The 18,983-nt window shown below is 37.6% G+C and overlaps 1 protein-coding gene across 14 annotated transcripts in view; it reads left to right on the forward strand.

Annotated features, from left to right (window-relative positions):
• The window catches only part of LOC134528296 (kinesin light chain), a 247,810-nt gene that overhangs the window by 105,101 nt on the left and 123,726 nt on the right, over window positions 1–18,983 (forward strand). Inside the window, exons 1-2 of one of the 14 annotated variants that reach the window (XM_063361804.1) lie at window positions 5,084–6,757; window positions 7,139–7,276. The exons of 10 other annotated variants lie outside the window; for them this stretch is intronic. In XM_063361804.1, the coding sequence (XP_063217874.1) occupies window positions 6,651–6,757; window positions 7,139–7,276 (245 nt within the window). In that variant the 5' untranslated portion in view covers window positions 5,084–6,650. Of the gene's footprint in view, window positions 1–5,083; window positions 6,758–7,138; window positions 7,277–18,983 lie in introns of those variants that run through there. 3 more of the 14 variants (XM_063361791.1, XM_063361792.1, XM_063361798.1) reach the window with 3 other exon arrangements.

Consider the following 18,983-nt stretch of genomic DNA (forward strand, 5'->3'; position numbering starts at 1 on the left):
TATTATTATAAAAAGAAACAATGTGAACTTTCAACTAAAGTTGTACTAATACAAGCTTCTTGGTCCAGTGCAAAATGGGGAAAATTGCTTAAAAACTGCACATTTAAGAGTAGCACATTACCAAAACATTTTTTTTAAACAAGTGTACCTAACCTAAAACATAATTTTAATAAACCAGAAAAAATACATTTGGTTTCTTCATAAAATATTGTACAAGTTTAGTGGAGCACATTGTACTTTTTTTTAGGAGTGGTGTACATACTTAGGAAAAATATTTCTTTATTCGATTTTTCTTTAGAAATGACATAAAATTTTTGATTTAGTTAATTTGGAATATTTTGGGTAATGCAAACCACGTTTTTGTACAAAGCACCAAAAATATGGTTCCTTCATTCAGGCTTCTATTCATTTTTAACTGGTAAAATACGTTACACACTAAATTCCAGAGAACATAAAAGCCAAAAAGGGAAAACTTACGAGCCCAGGGAACTACGTAATTGAATAGAGGATTTTTTTATGTTGAACGGTGAACTTGAAAACAGTGTCATGTAGGCTACGTTCAACATACTGTAACATATTACAAAACAAAACTGATCCAATCGCTATACATAATATAATTGTCACTTTATTGCTATGATTTTACTCGTCTATTTCAGTTTACTGCGTCGCCTTGATTTAAAAGTAAACTGTTACACTCAGAACATTTAATGGTGTGTTGCTTGTTATTTTATTATCGCCTACAAATTAAAGGGGGAATTTAATATAGATGTTAAACTTGGTGTATAAATTTTTGGCAGTTTTTGTGGTTGATTCACTTCAGAGAAGAATATTTTAAGACATGGAAAAGTTTGAAGGATTTTTTTTTTTTGTAAAACGTGGAAAACACAAGGAATTTTCGAATTAAAATTATGTAGCGACAATATACAATTTTCATGCGTTTCATGTGCAAAGGGTTAAGTAGCCCAACCTAATTAGGGTTTTAATTTTTCTTAATGAAGTTCCTTCTTGTTTAAATGTGCGCTGAAGCTTGCTTATACCACAAGGCTTGAAGCCCTCTCTACTCTCTACCTCCTGTATTCGCTGCCTGTGCCGTCACAGCCTAGCAGGCTGCGCGCAGCTAGGTGCGAAGTGGAAGGAACAATTCTGTACCTCGGAGGCAAACGAGCCTAAGTCGCAAATTTGAAGTTTTTTGTTGGCATATTATTTCTAAAAAGTTAAGTTTTCTTTCTATCTAACCGTAACATCGCAAATCACTCAAGAATGTCTAAAGCTTTTAACGAGCGTCGTAAGAGCTCAAGTCCAAAAAAACTTTCGTTGAGCCAGCCAAAACGTCAATCCAATTAAAACTATATGTACGTGTGGGTATTTGGAGGAAGTTTATCATACTTTCCTTACCGGCTTCACGCGGCCGTCAAGAGAAACCCAACGTCTGGCGGCAAATAATTTGGTTGGACCGTCCCCCCATTACTCGATATAAAAAATTTTCAAATTCCACAATATATAAAAAATAATAAAACGACTACACGTTACGGAGGCTATAACTGTAAATTTGAACTGTGCGTATTGCTTGACTTGTCATTTTGGCAACTGATCATTTCGTACTGCTATCAGGGTTAGCTGTTTTGTGTGTTTATATATATATATACACACACACTCATTCACACACTCACTCTCTCATTCACTCACTCTCACTCATTCACTCACTCTCACTCACTCACTCTCACACACTCACTCTCACACACACACTCTCACACACTCACTCTCACACACACACTCTCACACACTCACACTCACTCACTCACTCTCACTCACTCTTACTCTCTCTCACTCTCTCTCACGCACTCACACACTCACACACTCACACACACTCACTCTATCTCACTCACTCTCACTCACACACTCACTCATCCTAACTCACACTCTCGCACACTCATTCACACTCTCACACGACAGGTGTCCGGGCCCCAGGGATTGTTCCACCCTGCCTCCACTTCTGGTCGACGCTGCGGCCCCACGCATGTGGAGGTTGATGGTAACAAAGCAGCACCGAGGAAAGGTGCCAGTAAAGTCGGCCAGCCGTGACTTGGTATCGTCTGGCTCCGAAGCGCCGCAGTGGGCTTGCTCCTCGGCCGAAGGAACGCAGGCCTCGTCGAACCCACGATGACGCCTTCACCCGGAGGGTGGACGACTCATCGCTGTCGTCGGGTTCCCGGACGGCTCAGGTCGGATCACGTTAAAGCCCGCATACTGACTGATAAGAGACGTTAGCTCATTGACCATCACCGGCCGGATGCTTGCCGCACCTTCCAGAGAGCAGTCAACCTTTGAATATTGCCACTGTTTGATTTGATGGGGGGAAAAAAAATTGGCGCGCTTACTTATGTACGAGTGTTAGTAGTTATACTTACTTGCCACAAAAAAAAAATTAACTTCAATTTTGCATTAATATAAATAAAATAAAGGACTTGAGTGATGTAGGGTTGTAAAGTATAAATTCAGTATGATTAATAAATTTTAATACTCAATATTCAATATTTATATAAGCACATGTATAGAATTAATTTTATAATTTGGTAAAATAATTGAGATGAATTTATATATTTATTTAATAATACTGTAATCATTTATGATGCAATACGGAAACATAACCTCGTATAAGAAAAGTTTGAACACGCATACCATCACTAATATTCACTATAAATAAATGTTATTAATTATATGAACCAGTTAATCAATATAAATCACTTAAGTATTTGTTTGTAGCTCTTTTTTTTTTCATCTTGGGGAAAAAAAGTTTTTGCATGGTGCGCGCGCATCGTAAAAATACACTCTTTTAATTTTTTGCGTACCGCGCCCAAATAAGTATAACTTCATAAATAAAGGCTGTGTGAAGGACGACTTGACTGTAAACCTGCGTGCGAGTTGCCGAGCGAGTAAACGCTCCCCCAGCCCTCGCCGTGCGCGCGGATGTGACCGGCAGCGCGCATGCGCGGCGGCGCCGGCACCTGTTGTCGCCACGTGCCGCGCGGGGGAGACTATGACTCAGCGGCCCCCTCCCCTCCCCCTCCCCCTCCCCCTCGTCGTCCACGAGGGCCGTGTGCCCAGCCGGGGACCGCCGTGGCTCGCTTTCCTAGCTTCATACTTCTTTGGCGCGTTATGAAAAAAAAAATCAGAGTGAATTTTTACGATGCGCGCGCACCATGCTACGAAATTTTCACAGGATGAAAAATAGCTACTTAGAAATAAAAATTATGTGTGTTTCAAATCTTATACTTCAGTGATTTATATTGAATACAGGTCCATATAATAAAAAACATTTATTGTGAATATTAGTGATAGAAATTGTGTTTATTAACTTTTCAAGTGATATATGTCAGATTATGTTCCCGTAAGTATAATTTTTTTGCATTATAAATGATAACATTATTATAAAATAAATAATTCAAATCAATGTATAAGAATATACATTCTGATTCACCATTTTATTGATTTTCATTATTCATTGGATTTTATCTCGATTATTATACTAAATTAAATAATTTTATATGGGTGTTTATATTATTGAGTTCTGAGTATTTATTTAATTTTTAAAATTTAATTTAACATATAATTTGCTAACTGTATTTATAATATCACTCCAATTCTCTTATTAATTAATTTATATTAATTATTGTCATGCAAAACTAGTTTTTGTATTACGACAAGCTAACTTCTAACGCGCGTACATAATTACACGCGCAAATTTTTAAACATTAATCTTTTGCATACGCATGATGAACTAAAATCTTGTGCAACACAAAAAATATTTAAATACAAAGTAAGAGTTCGAAGTAGATATACTACAAAGATAATTTCAATACTACCACAAACTTGCCAAAACCACAGTATTTTGGTTCAATATTAAATATAAATGAGATAAAATACAAGAGGAGCGATGGTTGAGTGGGAAGACCACTGTCCCCCACCTAGGCGATCCAGGTTCAATTCCCAGCGAGGCGTGTGGGTTTTCACGTGATGCTCCTGTTTCCCCCCACCAATTCATTCGTCGCGGCTCCATACCCTATCTCACCTCGCCTCACGCATCCTCCTGGCTGGCCGGAACGACAGGTCTGTCCTTCGGGTAGGGCTGTTGGCTCCATTCCATCCATGTAGACGCTGCCTCAGTCGGTAAACTGCATGTCGATTTTCTCCCGTTAAATATCTTTCTTGATATCAGTTGTTAATTTGGGTTTGCACTACTGCCCGACTGCTTTTCAATACATCACAATATTTTAAAGTTGTTAAAATGTATCGATTGTTGGATACTAGATCAGATTTAACACAAATGCACCGTCAAGCTTGTAGCTGACTCTGAACCCAGGAGGGCGCATCTATATAGGCGGAATATGGCCACTAAAAAAACTGTGCGCTTCAGAAATCACAACATCAAAAATTAAGTTTTCAGTACCAGGAAAACATAGAAATTTCTCAAACATAACTTATATTAAAATGTTACTTTATAAACATTCTTACCAGAGGGGTGTATTGAATATAATGGCAATATCTGACGAGTTTCAGCCTCATTCCATCCATGTAGACCCCGCTCCAGGCGAAAAAATACATATGGATTTTTTTTTCATTATCTTTTGGAATATTTTTTGACAATGTTGAATTATTTTGGTAGCAATGCAATACAAAATAGTTTATAAGTTTATTAAACACAATAACACTATTAATAATGTAATAAAAGTTTATCACATTATTTGTACGTTTTTGAGAGTTGTTTTTCAGACCGTAAATATTCTGTGTCAAAGGCAAGGTTAGTAGACGTGTGCACGTGTGTATTTTTTGCGCTAGAAACTGGTTATGATTTTAAACACCCATGCTTTGCGGTTATTCGGGTTTTAATTAGTTAAGGAATTTTAGATTGTTAGATTGCCTTTAAATACCGCACTGTTCCCGGATATCAAAAGAAAATAATAATTTTTTTAATAGCATTGAGTTGCCACTCTTTATTTTCCTTGCTTTATGCTCTGAATGCTTTATGCTCTGAACCAAATCGTTTAAAGCATTATTGATCAACTGTGACGCTCTGTTCATGATAAAGCTAGACATTTTTGCAGGTGCTGCAAGGCACATACATAAAAAATGAATACTTATTTTTTAAAAAATATATAATCAAGATATTGAGTAAGTACGAGAGTGAGAAGCATACGAGATCTAAAGTATGCGAGTGAGCAGTCGAGCGCTGTTGCTGCCGCCATCCGTGTTTTCGGCGAGTAATTTGTACACAGTGGAGGTTTACAAGTAGTAATTGTAACAATCATGGCTACGAATAAACCTACGAAGAGTTTTACAGTAGTCAGACGCTCTACTTTATTCGTTATCCCCACCACCACCACCACCACCATTACAACCACGACCACCACCACCACTCCCCCTGTCCATCGAGCTCCCCAATACCAATCCTGAACGTTGCAGTTTTCGTTACGCACTAATTAGTATCGGGTGTAAAGAAGTTTCACTGATGTTGAACAGAGGGAAAGTGCGGTTTCTAGCAGAAATGTTACATTCCGAGTGATGTAGAAAATGCCGTGCGCGCGCCTCCCTCGCGACCGCGCCTGTCACATGACCGCGGCGACGACCGCCTCCAGAACTGGATCCGAAGGTCGGTCGGTCAGTTGCGCAACTCCCGATGCCGAGTTGACGCCGCCGAAGGTAGACAAACAAGTATCGGTTACCACCTTGCCCGCTCACCTGCCGGGTGTCGCCTAACAGCTGGCGTGGTCGGCTCTCGGACGGCATCGTGCCGTTCCGCGTTGGTCAGATCCGCGCTCGGGCCTTGAAGGGCCCGCCCTGGACGCACATGCGGGCTTCAGAATAATTTTAAGAGGCCTATACAGACAGTCTTCAGGGCGTGATTGTAGGGCCTTTTGTTAAGAAGAATTTGCAGCTTCCCATTACAGATAAACTGTCATGTTTTTTTGTGTGTAGAAGGAAAGGATGAATGGGTCGATCTATAATTTTTATAATGCTTTTTAAAATTCGTAACATAGGTAAAAATATTACCGAATATGTGGTTTTACGCAGCTGTTTTATGTATCGTGTGTAATGCATACAAAAAAAGTAGATACACACAACGATAGAGTATTAATCGTTGATTAAAATGGTGTAAAAAAATACATAGGTCACCGCTGAAAAACTCCCAGAATTCTTCTACGACAAAATGGTTTTCCGCACATTTATTCTGCCGGGAAGTGTCTCCCTCGCGCGGCGTATTCTTCAGCCGGCGACTGGAGCCGAGGAGTGGGGCTAGCGGCTGCTGTGAAGGCAGCGGAGGGGAAGTTCGTCTGACGGCTGCTCGGTCGCCTTATCAGCGCGTCGGGGTATCGGATATCGCGATAAGCATATGTGTCTACAGCTGAGGCCGCCTGGTCGGGAAGTAATAAATTCTAGGATTCAGGAAGTTATTCCCAGAGCAAACCTCAACCATTCTACGCCCACCACATCGCGCGGCGAGAAGACTCAGTAAGGCATATTCGGAGCCAAGTGGAGGTTATCTGTAAGCGAAAAAAGTTGAGCGACTGTTATTTTTACCCCTTGTTGAATCGATATTTGACTTTGTAACAGCATCGAGAAATACTATTATATGCACGATTTCTTTTTCAAGAATGGATGAGAAGAGAAACTGGAGGAAAGGAAAGAAGAATCATCTTTATATTTCTGCAACAAGAAAGAAAAATAAAGCTACTCATCTCAAAGCATACTGGAGTCAAAGGTCAGTTTGTTTTGTAATATGTCATACAAAATACAGATGGCGTTCATTAGCCTGCGTAGTCGAAACTTACCTTGTGATCTCTCACCTACAACACCTTCCCCACCATAATGTTGAATTATCTTAGATGAACAGTAGCATATTGAAAAGTTTATTTAAAATATATAGGTTAAATATGTATGTTTATGATATGTAATGCATCCATAAGTTATCAGTTTTGACAGGCTGAGCTCCCTGTTGAGAAGGGGGAGGGGGGAAACAAAATCTGGCTCCTCACAGTCGAAGCATATAATATGTGTTTGTATTAACATTGTAGTATTAACCTTTAAAATGTGTATGTGTACATTTTTTTAATTTGGCACTGAATTATCAATTTATTCACAGGAAAAAAACTATACCTAAACAAAACAATGTCAATGAAGAATTGGAAAACCAGAGCCTATCAAGAATTCACTGCAGCCATCAAGCACTGATTGAAAACGAAATAACTTCCGGAGTGCATGAAGAAAGCTATCCGGCAAAGTGAGTAACTGTTTACATTTTATTTAAAACAAATCTAAGTTATTCCCAAACGGTGGGTCGCGGAAGGGTTACAGGTGGGTCGCGACTCAATCCTATAACTATCAGAAACCATCGAATAAACAACCAGAAAAAATAAGAAAAATCGAAACAAATCGAATTGTGTGCAAACACGTATCTATTGTTAAATAAATAACTGTTTTGCTACAAAGTGCTTATTATTTGTCAACAATTTTAAAATCAGAACACAAATTGTTTATAAATAATCAATCTGTATCTTTAAAAAAACATATACATGTATATATTTGCAATATTTGTTGGTAAATTATGTATACATAAGGAAGGGATACGATACAAATAAGGTTTTTTACTCCACCATGGACCGATAGACCGTGGAGGTATTCCTATAAGGAAAGGTGGGGCGCCAGCTCGAAAAGTTTGGGAACCACTGTTTTAGAGAAAGTAAGATTGGCAACACAACCAGTTCTATTAATTTAACAAATATGCTTTGGCCAAAATATACATATGATTTTTGGTCTGTTCAGTGTAAGGTCATTTATGGTGAAGGCTTCCATGAGCTTCATGGGACAGTGTAAACAGGTGAAGTACATTCACGTGAACCTTCAACTGCGTGTAACACTATCCTAAAAATACTGAATAAATTATGCTGAATAAAAGGTTTTCAAAGAGGTAATATAACAATTATAGCCAAGGATGGATGCAAAGGTTGAATTAGCAAGAATGAATTTACATACATGTCGTTTAATCCTGGGCAAAAGCCTCACGTAAAACATTCTTTCACATACAAGAGTAATACTGGGTTTTTAATAATACTGATAGCAAGAAAAATTAGCGGTACAAATGCTACGGCAAAATACGTGAACACATATCCATGTTTTCTTTAGGATTAAATGCTTGATTGAATACATAATATTAACTTGATAAGAAATTTTACAATTAAGTATTAACGCTTACACACAAGGATAAAGAACACTAACATGCCTCATTAGAGAATACAAAAACGTCAAATGAACATGCAGGCGACCGCGGCCTAACCTACACTAGGCGGTATAAGCTTACTGTAAAGCATGATAAGGCATGATATAAAAGGAAAATTTACATATTAATACATTAAATTCATTACGAAAAAACAAGTCCTAACGAAGACTGTAGACCAGACGGGGAGAGACGTCAAACAAACTATGCATGGTATTAATACAAAAACGATCAAGGAAAACAATAAATGCCAAATTGAATTTAGACGGTGACGCCGAAATGGAATTTATAATACAGCTATTACCAAGTACCGTTTACATTACTGTAAGGGTCACCACCTTACAACACTTACGTGCATTCTCCCCGCTGTCACACACTCTCTCTAAAGCAAGTATCAGACTACATGCTTAATTCACGACCAGCACCGACTGACTGCTAACGAACAAGAATTGCCTTCAAGGCATTACACCTAGTTTTAATTAAGCAAGAGGGCGCCACGCGCATGCGCGGACACCTCACGAGGGGAAGACAAAACACAGCACTGGACGCAGATAGGGGGGGGAAGGTAGGAAGGGAAGGAGCGCCGAAGTCCGCCGCGCGGCGCGAAGTTCAAGTGACGCGCACCGACCACTTCAACTCCCCCACCCTTGACGAACGCAACCGCGAGCCTCGCCAACCAAGTCACAAGGACGCGAGGAACTGCAGGTCCGGTCACAACACTCTTGAAGTAACTCAAATGTCAAGTCAACACAATTCTATGTGTGTACAAATACAAACAATGTTTCTAAATAACAATTTCTTGATATCTAACTGATGATTTCTTGAAGTAAGTTCAACACATTTCTCTGTGTATACAAATACAACCAATGTTTCTAAATAACAATTTCTTGAAGTGAGTTCATGACTGTTCGTTAGCTACACAAATAATGACATCAGGGCACGTAGTCACACGGCTCTGCAATGCAGGTAATTTATTACATAAAGAATCAAAAAAATCAGCACTCAACAAAGAACGAGTGGCTCCGGAATCCACTAAAGCCGGGACAATATCACTAAACAAATTAACATGAACAAAATTGTGAAATTTATGAAAGGCGGCTTTTCTCTGACGACGATCGCGGCGACCGCTCATACGCCCTGATCGGGGCCCGTTTCCCGGACACTGATCCCTATAGTGCCCTGCGCGGTTGCACCTAAAGCATTTGCGTAAATCACGGCTCACAGCGGGCTGCGTGCACTCAGACACCGCGTGACCGAACTTTCCGCAGTTGGCACACCTAGACCGGCTGGCCTTAAGGCCGGGCGCATTAGTGGGAGGGGGGCGCCTGTCGGTAGCGCGGCCGGAGCCGACAAGGGGCTCGGTTACACTAACCGCACAATCAACGAGCTGCGGCGCGCGCGTAGCACGAGCAGACTGAGAATAAACATTCACAGCAGGCTGAAATTCTAAGTTTTTAGGCTTATAAAACCGCGATGTAGATGAAATGGGGAATTCCTCCTTATATTTTCTAACAGCGAGCAAGCGATTCTCCACTTCAGAGCTCCACTTGCGTAAAGCATTCAAAGTTGTGGGAGGACTAAGCATGGCGCTATGTTGAAGCACAAGCGGAGAGACATTCCCTAATATAGTTTGTACTAACTCAGTTTCCGTGAGATTTAAATTAAGAACGGCCGCATAATTGGCCACGGAATTAATGAACTGAAGAGTGGGCTCGTTAGGCAATTGAAACCTAAATACTAAGTCTCGTTTACAGCTCTCAAGCACACGTGGAGGACAGGCAAATTGCAAAACTGAGCTTTTGAACTGAGCAAAAGAAAGATTCTGAGTAATTGCGTCAGTAAGTAATTGCAAAAATGCGGCTCCACAAAGACTCAGCAGGGCCTTTAACAATTCTGCCTCACTAACTAATTTCAGCCCTTCAAGACGTGATGCCGCACATAAAAAATCCAAAACAGCTCGTGGCTCGCAGCTATCAAGCCGAGGAAGAAGCTTAAGGTTAGAAAAAAATATTTTTGTATTAAATTTTGAGTTCAAGGCGGGGCCAGAAGGGGGTGGGAACTGCCGAGACGGTACCTCATCAGCTGATTCCCAGGAGTTACGAACATGCTGGACGAGTAGGCTCCTCAAAACAGCAACAGTAGCGCCCTCCTCGAAGGAAACGCCCTCCTCGGAGAGGATTTGAACCAGCTCGTCACGGCGTAGACGATACACCCATCCCGTGACCGGTGACCCCATGGTGCATGCAAGACAAAAGAGAAAAACAAAAACGTTAATAGTCAGCATAACATAGCAGAGTTGCGCAGTTGAAGGCTTCCATGAGCTTCATGGGACAGTGTAAACAGGTGAAGTACATTCACGTGAACCTTCAACTGCGTGTAACACTATCCTAAAAATACTGAATAAATTATGCTGAATAAAAGGTTTTCAAAGAGGTAATATAACAATTATAGCCAAGGATGGATGCAAAGGTTGAATTAGCAAGAATGAATTTACATACATGTCGTTTAATCCTGGGCAAAAGCCTCACGTAAAACATTCTTTCACATACAAGAGTAATACTGGGTTTTTAATAATACTGATAGCAAGAAAAATTAGCGGTACAAATGCTACGGCAAAATACGTGAACACATATCCATGTTTTCTTTAGGATTAAATGCTTGATTGAATACATAATATTAACTTGATAAGAAATTTTACAATTAAGTATTAACGCTTACACACAAGGATAAAGAACACTAACATGCCTCATTAGAGAATACAAAAACGTCAAATGAACATGCAGGCGACCGCGGCCTAACCTACACTAGGCGGTATAAGCTTACTGTAAAGCATGATAAGGCATGATATAAAAGGAAAATTTACATATTAATACATTAAATTCATTACGAAAAAACAAGTCCTAACGAAGACTGTAGACCAGACGGGGAGAGACGTCAAACAAACTATGCATGGTATTAATACAAAAACGATCAAGGAAAACAATAAATGCCAAATTGAATTTAGACGGTGACGCCGAAATGGAATTTATAATACAGCTATTACCAAGTACCGTTTACATTACTGTAAGGGTCACCACCTTACAACACTTACGTGCATTCTCCCCGCTGTCACACACTCTCTCTAAAGCAAGTATCAGACTACATGCTTAATTCACGACCAGCACCGACTGACTGCTAACGAACAAGAATTGCCTTCAAGGCATTACACCTAGTTTTAATTAAGCAAGAGGGCGCCACGCGCATGCGCGGACACCTCACGAGGGGAAGACAAAACACAGCACTGGACGCAGATAGGGGGGGGAAGGTAGGAAGGGAAGGAGCGCCGAAGTCCGCCGCGCGGCGCGAAGTTCAAGTGACGCGCACCGACCACTTCAATGGCACAAAAAATAAAGAAGTCTAGGTATTAAAAAAAGGATAAATTTTATGTATTGCAGGAAAAAAATTAAACTTGATAGCTGCATTTATCAAGTTCCGGAAGGCAGAGACTCACGAAGTCACCTTGGCAGCCAGGGAGTAAATAAGGCACAAGAAATTTCTTCAAGAGAAAATGACACTTCAGATGAAGAGAATAACTACTCTGTAGCCAATGTCCTGCACAATGAAGATGGACAGTGTATGTAAGTCCCTTAGGCCACTTTAAAAATAAGTTAATTACAAATTAATACATGCTATTTTTCTTTCTTCAACTATTTCCTGAAAAATTGTTTACTTTTTTTCCTTCGTATCATTTGCACACGGTCCGGTAGTTATACTATTACACAAAACTAGATATTCTTTCGAAACTATGTTTCTATCTAAATAAATCAATATAAATAGTTAAATGTTATTGCGACTGTAATGTGGCTCTTTCAGCTCTACAGCCGTGTCTTACACAGAAATGCAACCGCCTCTGAAACTATTTGAGATGGAAGCAGGATGTTCTTTCTGGTCAACCACCGAAGGAGCCATTGACATTCCATACGAGCTGGTAGACAGGAATGAGCCAACTGTAGACAGTAGATGTATCAACAATTCAGAGACAAGCAATCAGGTTAGCTGAATGACAATGATATTGCTTTTAATTATATTGACCTGTTAAAAAATTTACAGTTAAGTTATAATTTAACTTTACAAATAGGCTATACTTAAATTGAAAAATTACACTACTCAAACTACATAAATATTTTTTTATCTGAAATTTCACTAAAAACAGGGCTAATAAATGAAGACAGTAAAAAATCTTATCCCCATTTAGTGACAATAGACAGTATATTTTTTTTACCTTACTTAATAGTGATACACCATACCCAGTTAAAACACAAACAGCATTCTTAAGAACACTGACTTAAGCACTAAAAATGTTTATATTGTAGCAAGACTTTTCAAAGTATGCATCATACATTGGACAAAAAACTATTAAAAATACTACAGCTACTATTTACTGCTTTTACTGCTATCAATACTCCTTTTTTATTCGTAACTTGGGAAACAATAATATATACATATTTTATGCACATAGAAATATAACATGATTTTTAGTTACATTAATAGATATAAGTTATTCAAAAATAATGTATTTATGGATGATTTCAGCCGAACAGTTTATTCATTACTCCAAGAAAATATCAACATTTGGATGAATATATTGAACATGTAAAGGAAGACAACGGTTTGATACTCCAAAAGCAGCAAACATCCACATCCTCACCAAGTAGCTGTTCTCAGGGTGAAAGAGTGTTTTCAAATGACGAAGAGAAAACTGAAGAAGTGTTGTACGGTGTCAGATTTGTAGATATGTCGTACTTCTTACGAAAACTCACGGAAGCAAGTCAGCATAATAAATCGTTTGGGTGTACTCTTGCAAATATGTGTGTAAAAAAAGAAATTCGAAAAGGATTTTCATCTATTATAGTATTTTTTTGTAATATGTGCAACATGACTGTCGGTGTTCCTACGCATAATATGCGTAGACGTGCATCAACAAGCTGCGCGAACTTAGTTCGCAGTATTGTTTATACCTCCGATATTTTGAACGTGCCTGCAATTTATCATGGTAAAAAGTTTGAGGTAATGGCTATAGAACAACTAGAAAAACAAGAAGGAATTAAGGTTGGAAAAAGTGGACTCTTCATTGACAAGGAATTGCCTTTCTTGGGTGCCACTCCGGATGGTGTTATTGGAGAAAAGGGTCTTGCAGAAGTTAAGTGTCCATCATCTGCAATTGGAAAAGATGTTACTGCAGCAGTTAAACAAGGGAACATCCGATATCTGAGTTTCGAAGGAGATGAACTGAAACTGAAAAAAACACATTCATATTTTTATCAAGTTCAGGGACAGCTGCACATTTCAGAGAGGGAATATTGCATTTTTGGTGTTTGGACATCAGTTGAAAAAGAGATGGCAATATTTCGAATTGAAAGGGATGACAATTTTTGGAAACAAGAGATGGAACCACATCTTACAAAATTCTATTATAACTGCATTTTGCCAGAACTGGTGGACCCTAGGCATACGAGGAGCATGGAAATTCGAGACCCTCCATACATTATTGACGCTATTGAAAAAAGAGCAAGAAAAAAATTTGCTGCTGTCAAGACTTGTTCAGCTGCTCATTAATTACTTCTGTAGCTTAGCTTCTTAAAAAATGGGGGAATATAATACCTATGTATTTTTTCTCAAATTATTTATTGCGATGTAACTTTATTATATAAGAAAATATAAAGTCAGTGTGCTGTTAAATTATGCTTGTAAAAGCAGACCATCTAAATGTACCCAACTGTATCCATAAACGCATGTTTTTATCTTTGTGGTGTGTAATTGTGTTCAAATTCAATTATATTTGATTAAAGAAGATGTATTTGTACAACATCATACATTAACTTTGTTTTTCTTCATAAAAGCCAAAAATAATTTGTACAGATAAATCGATGATTGTTATTTTCTGAACAGTTATTGGGTGGAGATGCATACAAATATTTTAAATAGCAAATTGTAAACAATCTAAACATGTACAAAATGTAGAAAAAATAACATGATTCTGTGTCGTATTGAAAATGCATTTTGGCACATATTATCTTTACCATACTTTTTTTTAAAATCGCTAATAATTGATATTGACAATATTGCAAAGATTCTATTTCTAAAGGAATAAGGAGTTACAAATACATTATTTGACATGCTGAGTTATCGCGTCATTATTACAAAAAAAAAAAACTATTCACAAACAACCGGTTTGTGTACGTTTGGAATAAAAATTGTGAACACTAGTCACTCACCGTAAACGCCACACATCTTCCTGTATACTCACTTCATGTTATAGAATGGGGAAAGTCCGGGTGAACAAAATTACGATTTTTGCCTCATAACGTCACCACGTTTCGGATGACTTAGACGACTAGTTCCGTAATTTTGCAAACTTTAAATACAATTTGCAGCAACAAATAGTACCTGTGACTATGTTATATGACTTCGTTGAGCTAAGAGATGCATTTCAACCTGTTGTTGAAACTAACATATTTTTATGTACGAATGTTTGTTGACTGATTGTTGCATCAGTGCACGCTTCGATTCGTTTGTAGTCGTATCATAAATTGTAGTTTAGTACATACATTAAAAAAAATACTGGAAGAGTGAAAAATCATGTAAACTATTGATGAGTTATTTCTGAAACCCATTAATAATATAACTACGTTCGTACATAGTATAAAATTGAAAATTTGGAAAATATTATTCTTTATTTGATGGTAATCATATTACTTTGTTGCTGGTGGACACGTAATAGCACACAACTTGAAGGATAACCAGACCCAAGTGTATAACTGAATTATTACATAACTCAATAAGTCACAACTTAATCATTTAAGTAAATCATTGCTTGCCAATAATTGGCACAAATCAATTTTAATTTCTTAGTCAGCAAGGTTTAAAACTACAAACGAAAAATTTCCCAGCAAGGAAGTGTGCATGTGTCCGCGTATGCGTACCTCTGTTGTTTATGCATAGGTAAGCGCACTTGCTATGCTATGTATGCATTATTTTTGACTAGGTAACATGTAGGCCTACATATTTCCGACTATGATATTAACATATGTAACATTTTTGGTTAAATATAACGGAAAATGCATTTGATTCGTTATATGGATATGAGTTGCGTAGTTTTGACAGCTCCATAGAACTTGCAATGAAAGATCGGCGCAGCTCCGAAAGCAAGGAAAATGAGAGATCTCTGAGAAGAAATACTCCAGCAAATAGTCTTGTCTGGTGTAAATAACCTGGCCGGGAGAGAGAATTGGGAAGTTGGTGGGCAATGCGCTCAACACAACGCCAAGTGTGGCCTTTATCCACTGACGTATAGTAAATAACTGTGCCTCGAAGGTAACGCGACACCGCGACAACACGAGACTCGAGGACAGAGCGATAGCGGGTACGGAACACCGCGATCTTTCCCAAAAGACACTGCAAGTTGGAATGACGGCGGGGTGGAAAGTGTTTCCCCCACTCCGCCTCCCAGTCGAAGTGACGCGCCGCCAAGATAACCAATCCACGTCTCCTCCTCCCAGCTTTGTCCCGCCCACCCTGCACGATATCGTTAGCTAAGAACCCGCTGGCGGAGTTGCGCCCTGTCTGTATAGGCCTCTTAAGAGGCCGTGTCAGTAAATGTTTATTTCCAATATTCTGCTCTAGAAGTTCTCTCTTTTAACAGTGAGATTTAGTGGCTTTTTCAACCGAAGGAACTGTAGCCGCAGCGCGTGATAAAGCTACTATACCCTTATCACAGGATTAGTGGGAAGGTTGACAGCTCGAGTTTACTCGACGAAAAATGTATCTGGTTCCTCGACAATCTGAGAGGATGACAATCTGACCGGCGGCTCACTAGGAAATTGCAGATGCAGGGATTCAGAATCAAGAAACCTCACTTTAACAAATGTAGTATGAGTCGTATCTAAAACTAAAACTAAAAATTTTAATACTTTAAACGTATCGGAATACAATTAATCTTCAAACATGTGGTAATTATTCTTTATCTGGATGTAATAGTCCGTGAAAAATAATGTTGACATTAAAAAGTATACGAAATTCATCATGTAACGTTTTAAAAGGATAATAACATAAATGCATATGCTTAGATATTGCATATGCATCACACACAATCTAAATACAATCTCACTTAAGTCAGACTACCTAATTTTTTACAATGCACCATCATACAGTTTAACAGAGGTAGGTGAACCTCTTATCGACGTTGTTTCAAAGAATTTAAATTTAAAATATTACTATTTATCTTAATACGATATGTAGCCTACCTTTATGAATACGAACATACAAAAAAAATATTGAATTTATCACATTACACAAGACTAAAACACTAAGAAAACTTAATTTTATACATTGCTGTAGCATATTAGAAGACGAAATAACTCACAAGACTAACATTAAGAGGGCTGCATTACAAATTTACTTTACAGAGAAGAAAATATCCTTTCAGGATATTTCATTACCTCATTGATTACATAATACTGCCGTTGATGTGATCGTAGATATAAAGTATTTAAAAAATATATTCCATTATGTTTATGTAAATATTTTGAAAACGTTATTGCTTAAAGATGCTCATTATTTAAATAATAACGAATCTTTTACTTTTATGTACTGAACAAACAAAATACTTATAAGTTAATAAGAATAAGCTTAGTTGAGTAACATCTTCAATTTGTATTGAATTCAATGTACATATCGAAAATCATGTACAATGAATGCAACAGATTGAATTCAATAAATATTTGATCTTGTGAAACGGCCATAATATTGATGTAGATTAGGGACCGGAAAAATTCGCGGTTTCGACGGCCTTCAGGATAGACTGCACATTCCCCTGTACACTCGGGCAAATAACGGCAGTTCATTTGCTGCTGACTTGTTAGTCGTCTCAGCTTGTTTGTCTGTGATTCGATCCTTCTTTGGTCGGTGTTTTATAATTGGTTGAGATTCGGCCAGATGAACAGTAAGCCAATAGCAAAATCATCTAAAAGGTATATGTATTTGACTTCTAGCCTATCGCCGAATGAATCCGCGAATTTTTCCGGTCTCTATTAATTATAGATGCTCACATGCATCGTGAGAGTCCGTATAAAGCCTATTACAATTCTATAAGTATACATTAAAATGCTTTTAAAATATACATGTGTAATATAATTAAAACTTGTTTAAGTAAGATCATCACAAAAAAAATGAAAATCCTTCAACAGTAAGTGATGTTTTATAAGATTTTAACAAAACACATCTTACAATAAGAGAATACTAATCATACCACATAATTCAACACAAAATATACATTCCAGTAGGCGCTACGTAAAAACAACTTCTATTTTTATGCTGATTACTCTGCATTGTTTTATATATATATCATTATTTCTAACTTTTAATATTCTCTACACATTAACTGAAATTACTTATTTACAGAGTCTTAGCTAATGTTGGTCTGTACCACATACAGTTCGTACGATATCTCTACGCAAAACACATACAGTTCATTATTAGTAATATCAATTATATTTCATGAACATAATGAAATTAGTATAGGCCCTAGGTTGTTCACTGTTAATTGAGTACTTCTGAAGTATTTTCATTGTGAGTTAACATACATACCAAATGCCATTCTTCCAGTAAAGTTACAAAGAAGACAACAAGATAATATAAATATGTATGTAGTACCATATTTTAAACTCCTATTAAATGAATAATAACTCAATCTCTATTCTGGACTATTAAGTAATAATTTTTATTACTGTTATTTATAACTTAAATAAAATGACAAGTAACAAATTAGTAAAAAAATAGAATTACGTGCGATATAGTGTGACATTTGTACTTGGACGGCAAACGAATATAATAAAATGTCTATGACAATGTTAACTTTACTCATTATTATGGAAAGAAACAAAATGGGCAGATAAGCATATTCTACGCTGACATTTAAAAATGCTCAATTCAAAATGAACATTCCCTAGCAAGAAAATTTATTTTATATCACCACAAAAAATCAAACTGCGGCGTCATTTTCCCGATGACAAACAAAAAAGTTGTATGGTCGCGAATAATACATTCGTATAGCGTCACATCAGCGGAATATTCCCTTGGCATAAATGTGTGAAGACTGTGGCACTTATGGAGAAGTAAACCTTCGCTCGAACACAAAAACAAATGAACGAACAGCTTTTTTTTTTTGATAAGATGTGCAATCGGAGACCCCTGGGGTGGTTGAAGAGTGTCAGGTCCGTCGCCAGACCAGATAGTAAAAGCTCAGGGGCTGAGGATAGAAAAGGCATATCTCCAAATTATTAAGTATAAATGTTGTCATGTAATTGTTAAAGACTTGATTACACCCAGGTTTATAAACCCATCATGATCATGAAGACACTGATCGGAAGGTAATGTGCAATACATTTCAATGGCGTTTTCAGTTTTTGCTAAATAATTATAAATATAAGCAAAATTTCAATGTATCTGGACAAATCAAAATATTGATAATATTATTTTCATCACAGAAATAATATATGATATGATAACTAAATTTGAAAAAAGTGGTTATGTTAAATGTATTGTATACTTTCAGTAGGCAAAATTTCCGGCCCCTACCTCTTATAGACTTTGAGAAAAACTGCCTTTTAAAATAACATTGATATAGATAGGAGCGCAAATTTGTGACACGGCCTCTTAAGGCGTGATATTCTTGGAA

This window comes from Bacillus rossius, chromosome 1 (assembly GCF_032445375.1).
Source record: "Bacillus rossius redtenbacheri isolate Brsri chromosome 1, Brsri_v3, whole genome shotgun sequence".
NCBI classification, from domain to species: Eukaryota; Metazoa; Arthropoda; class Insecta; order Phasmatodea; family Bacillidae; genus Bacillus; species Bacillus rossius.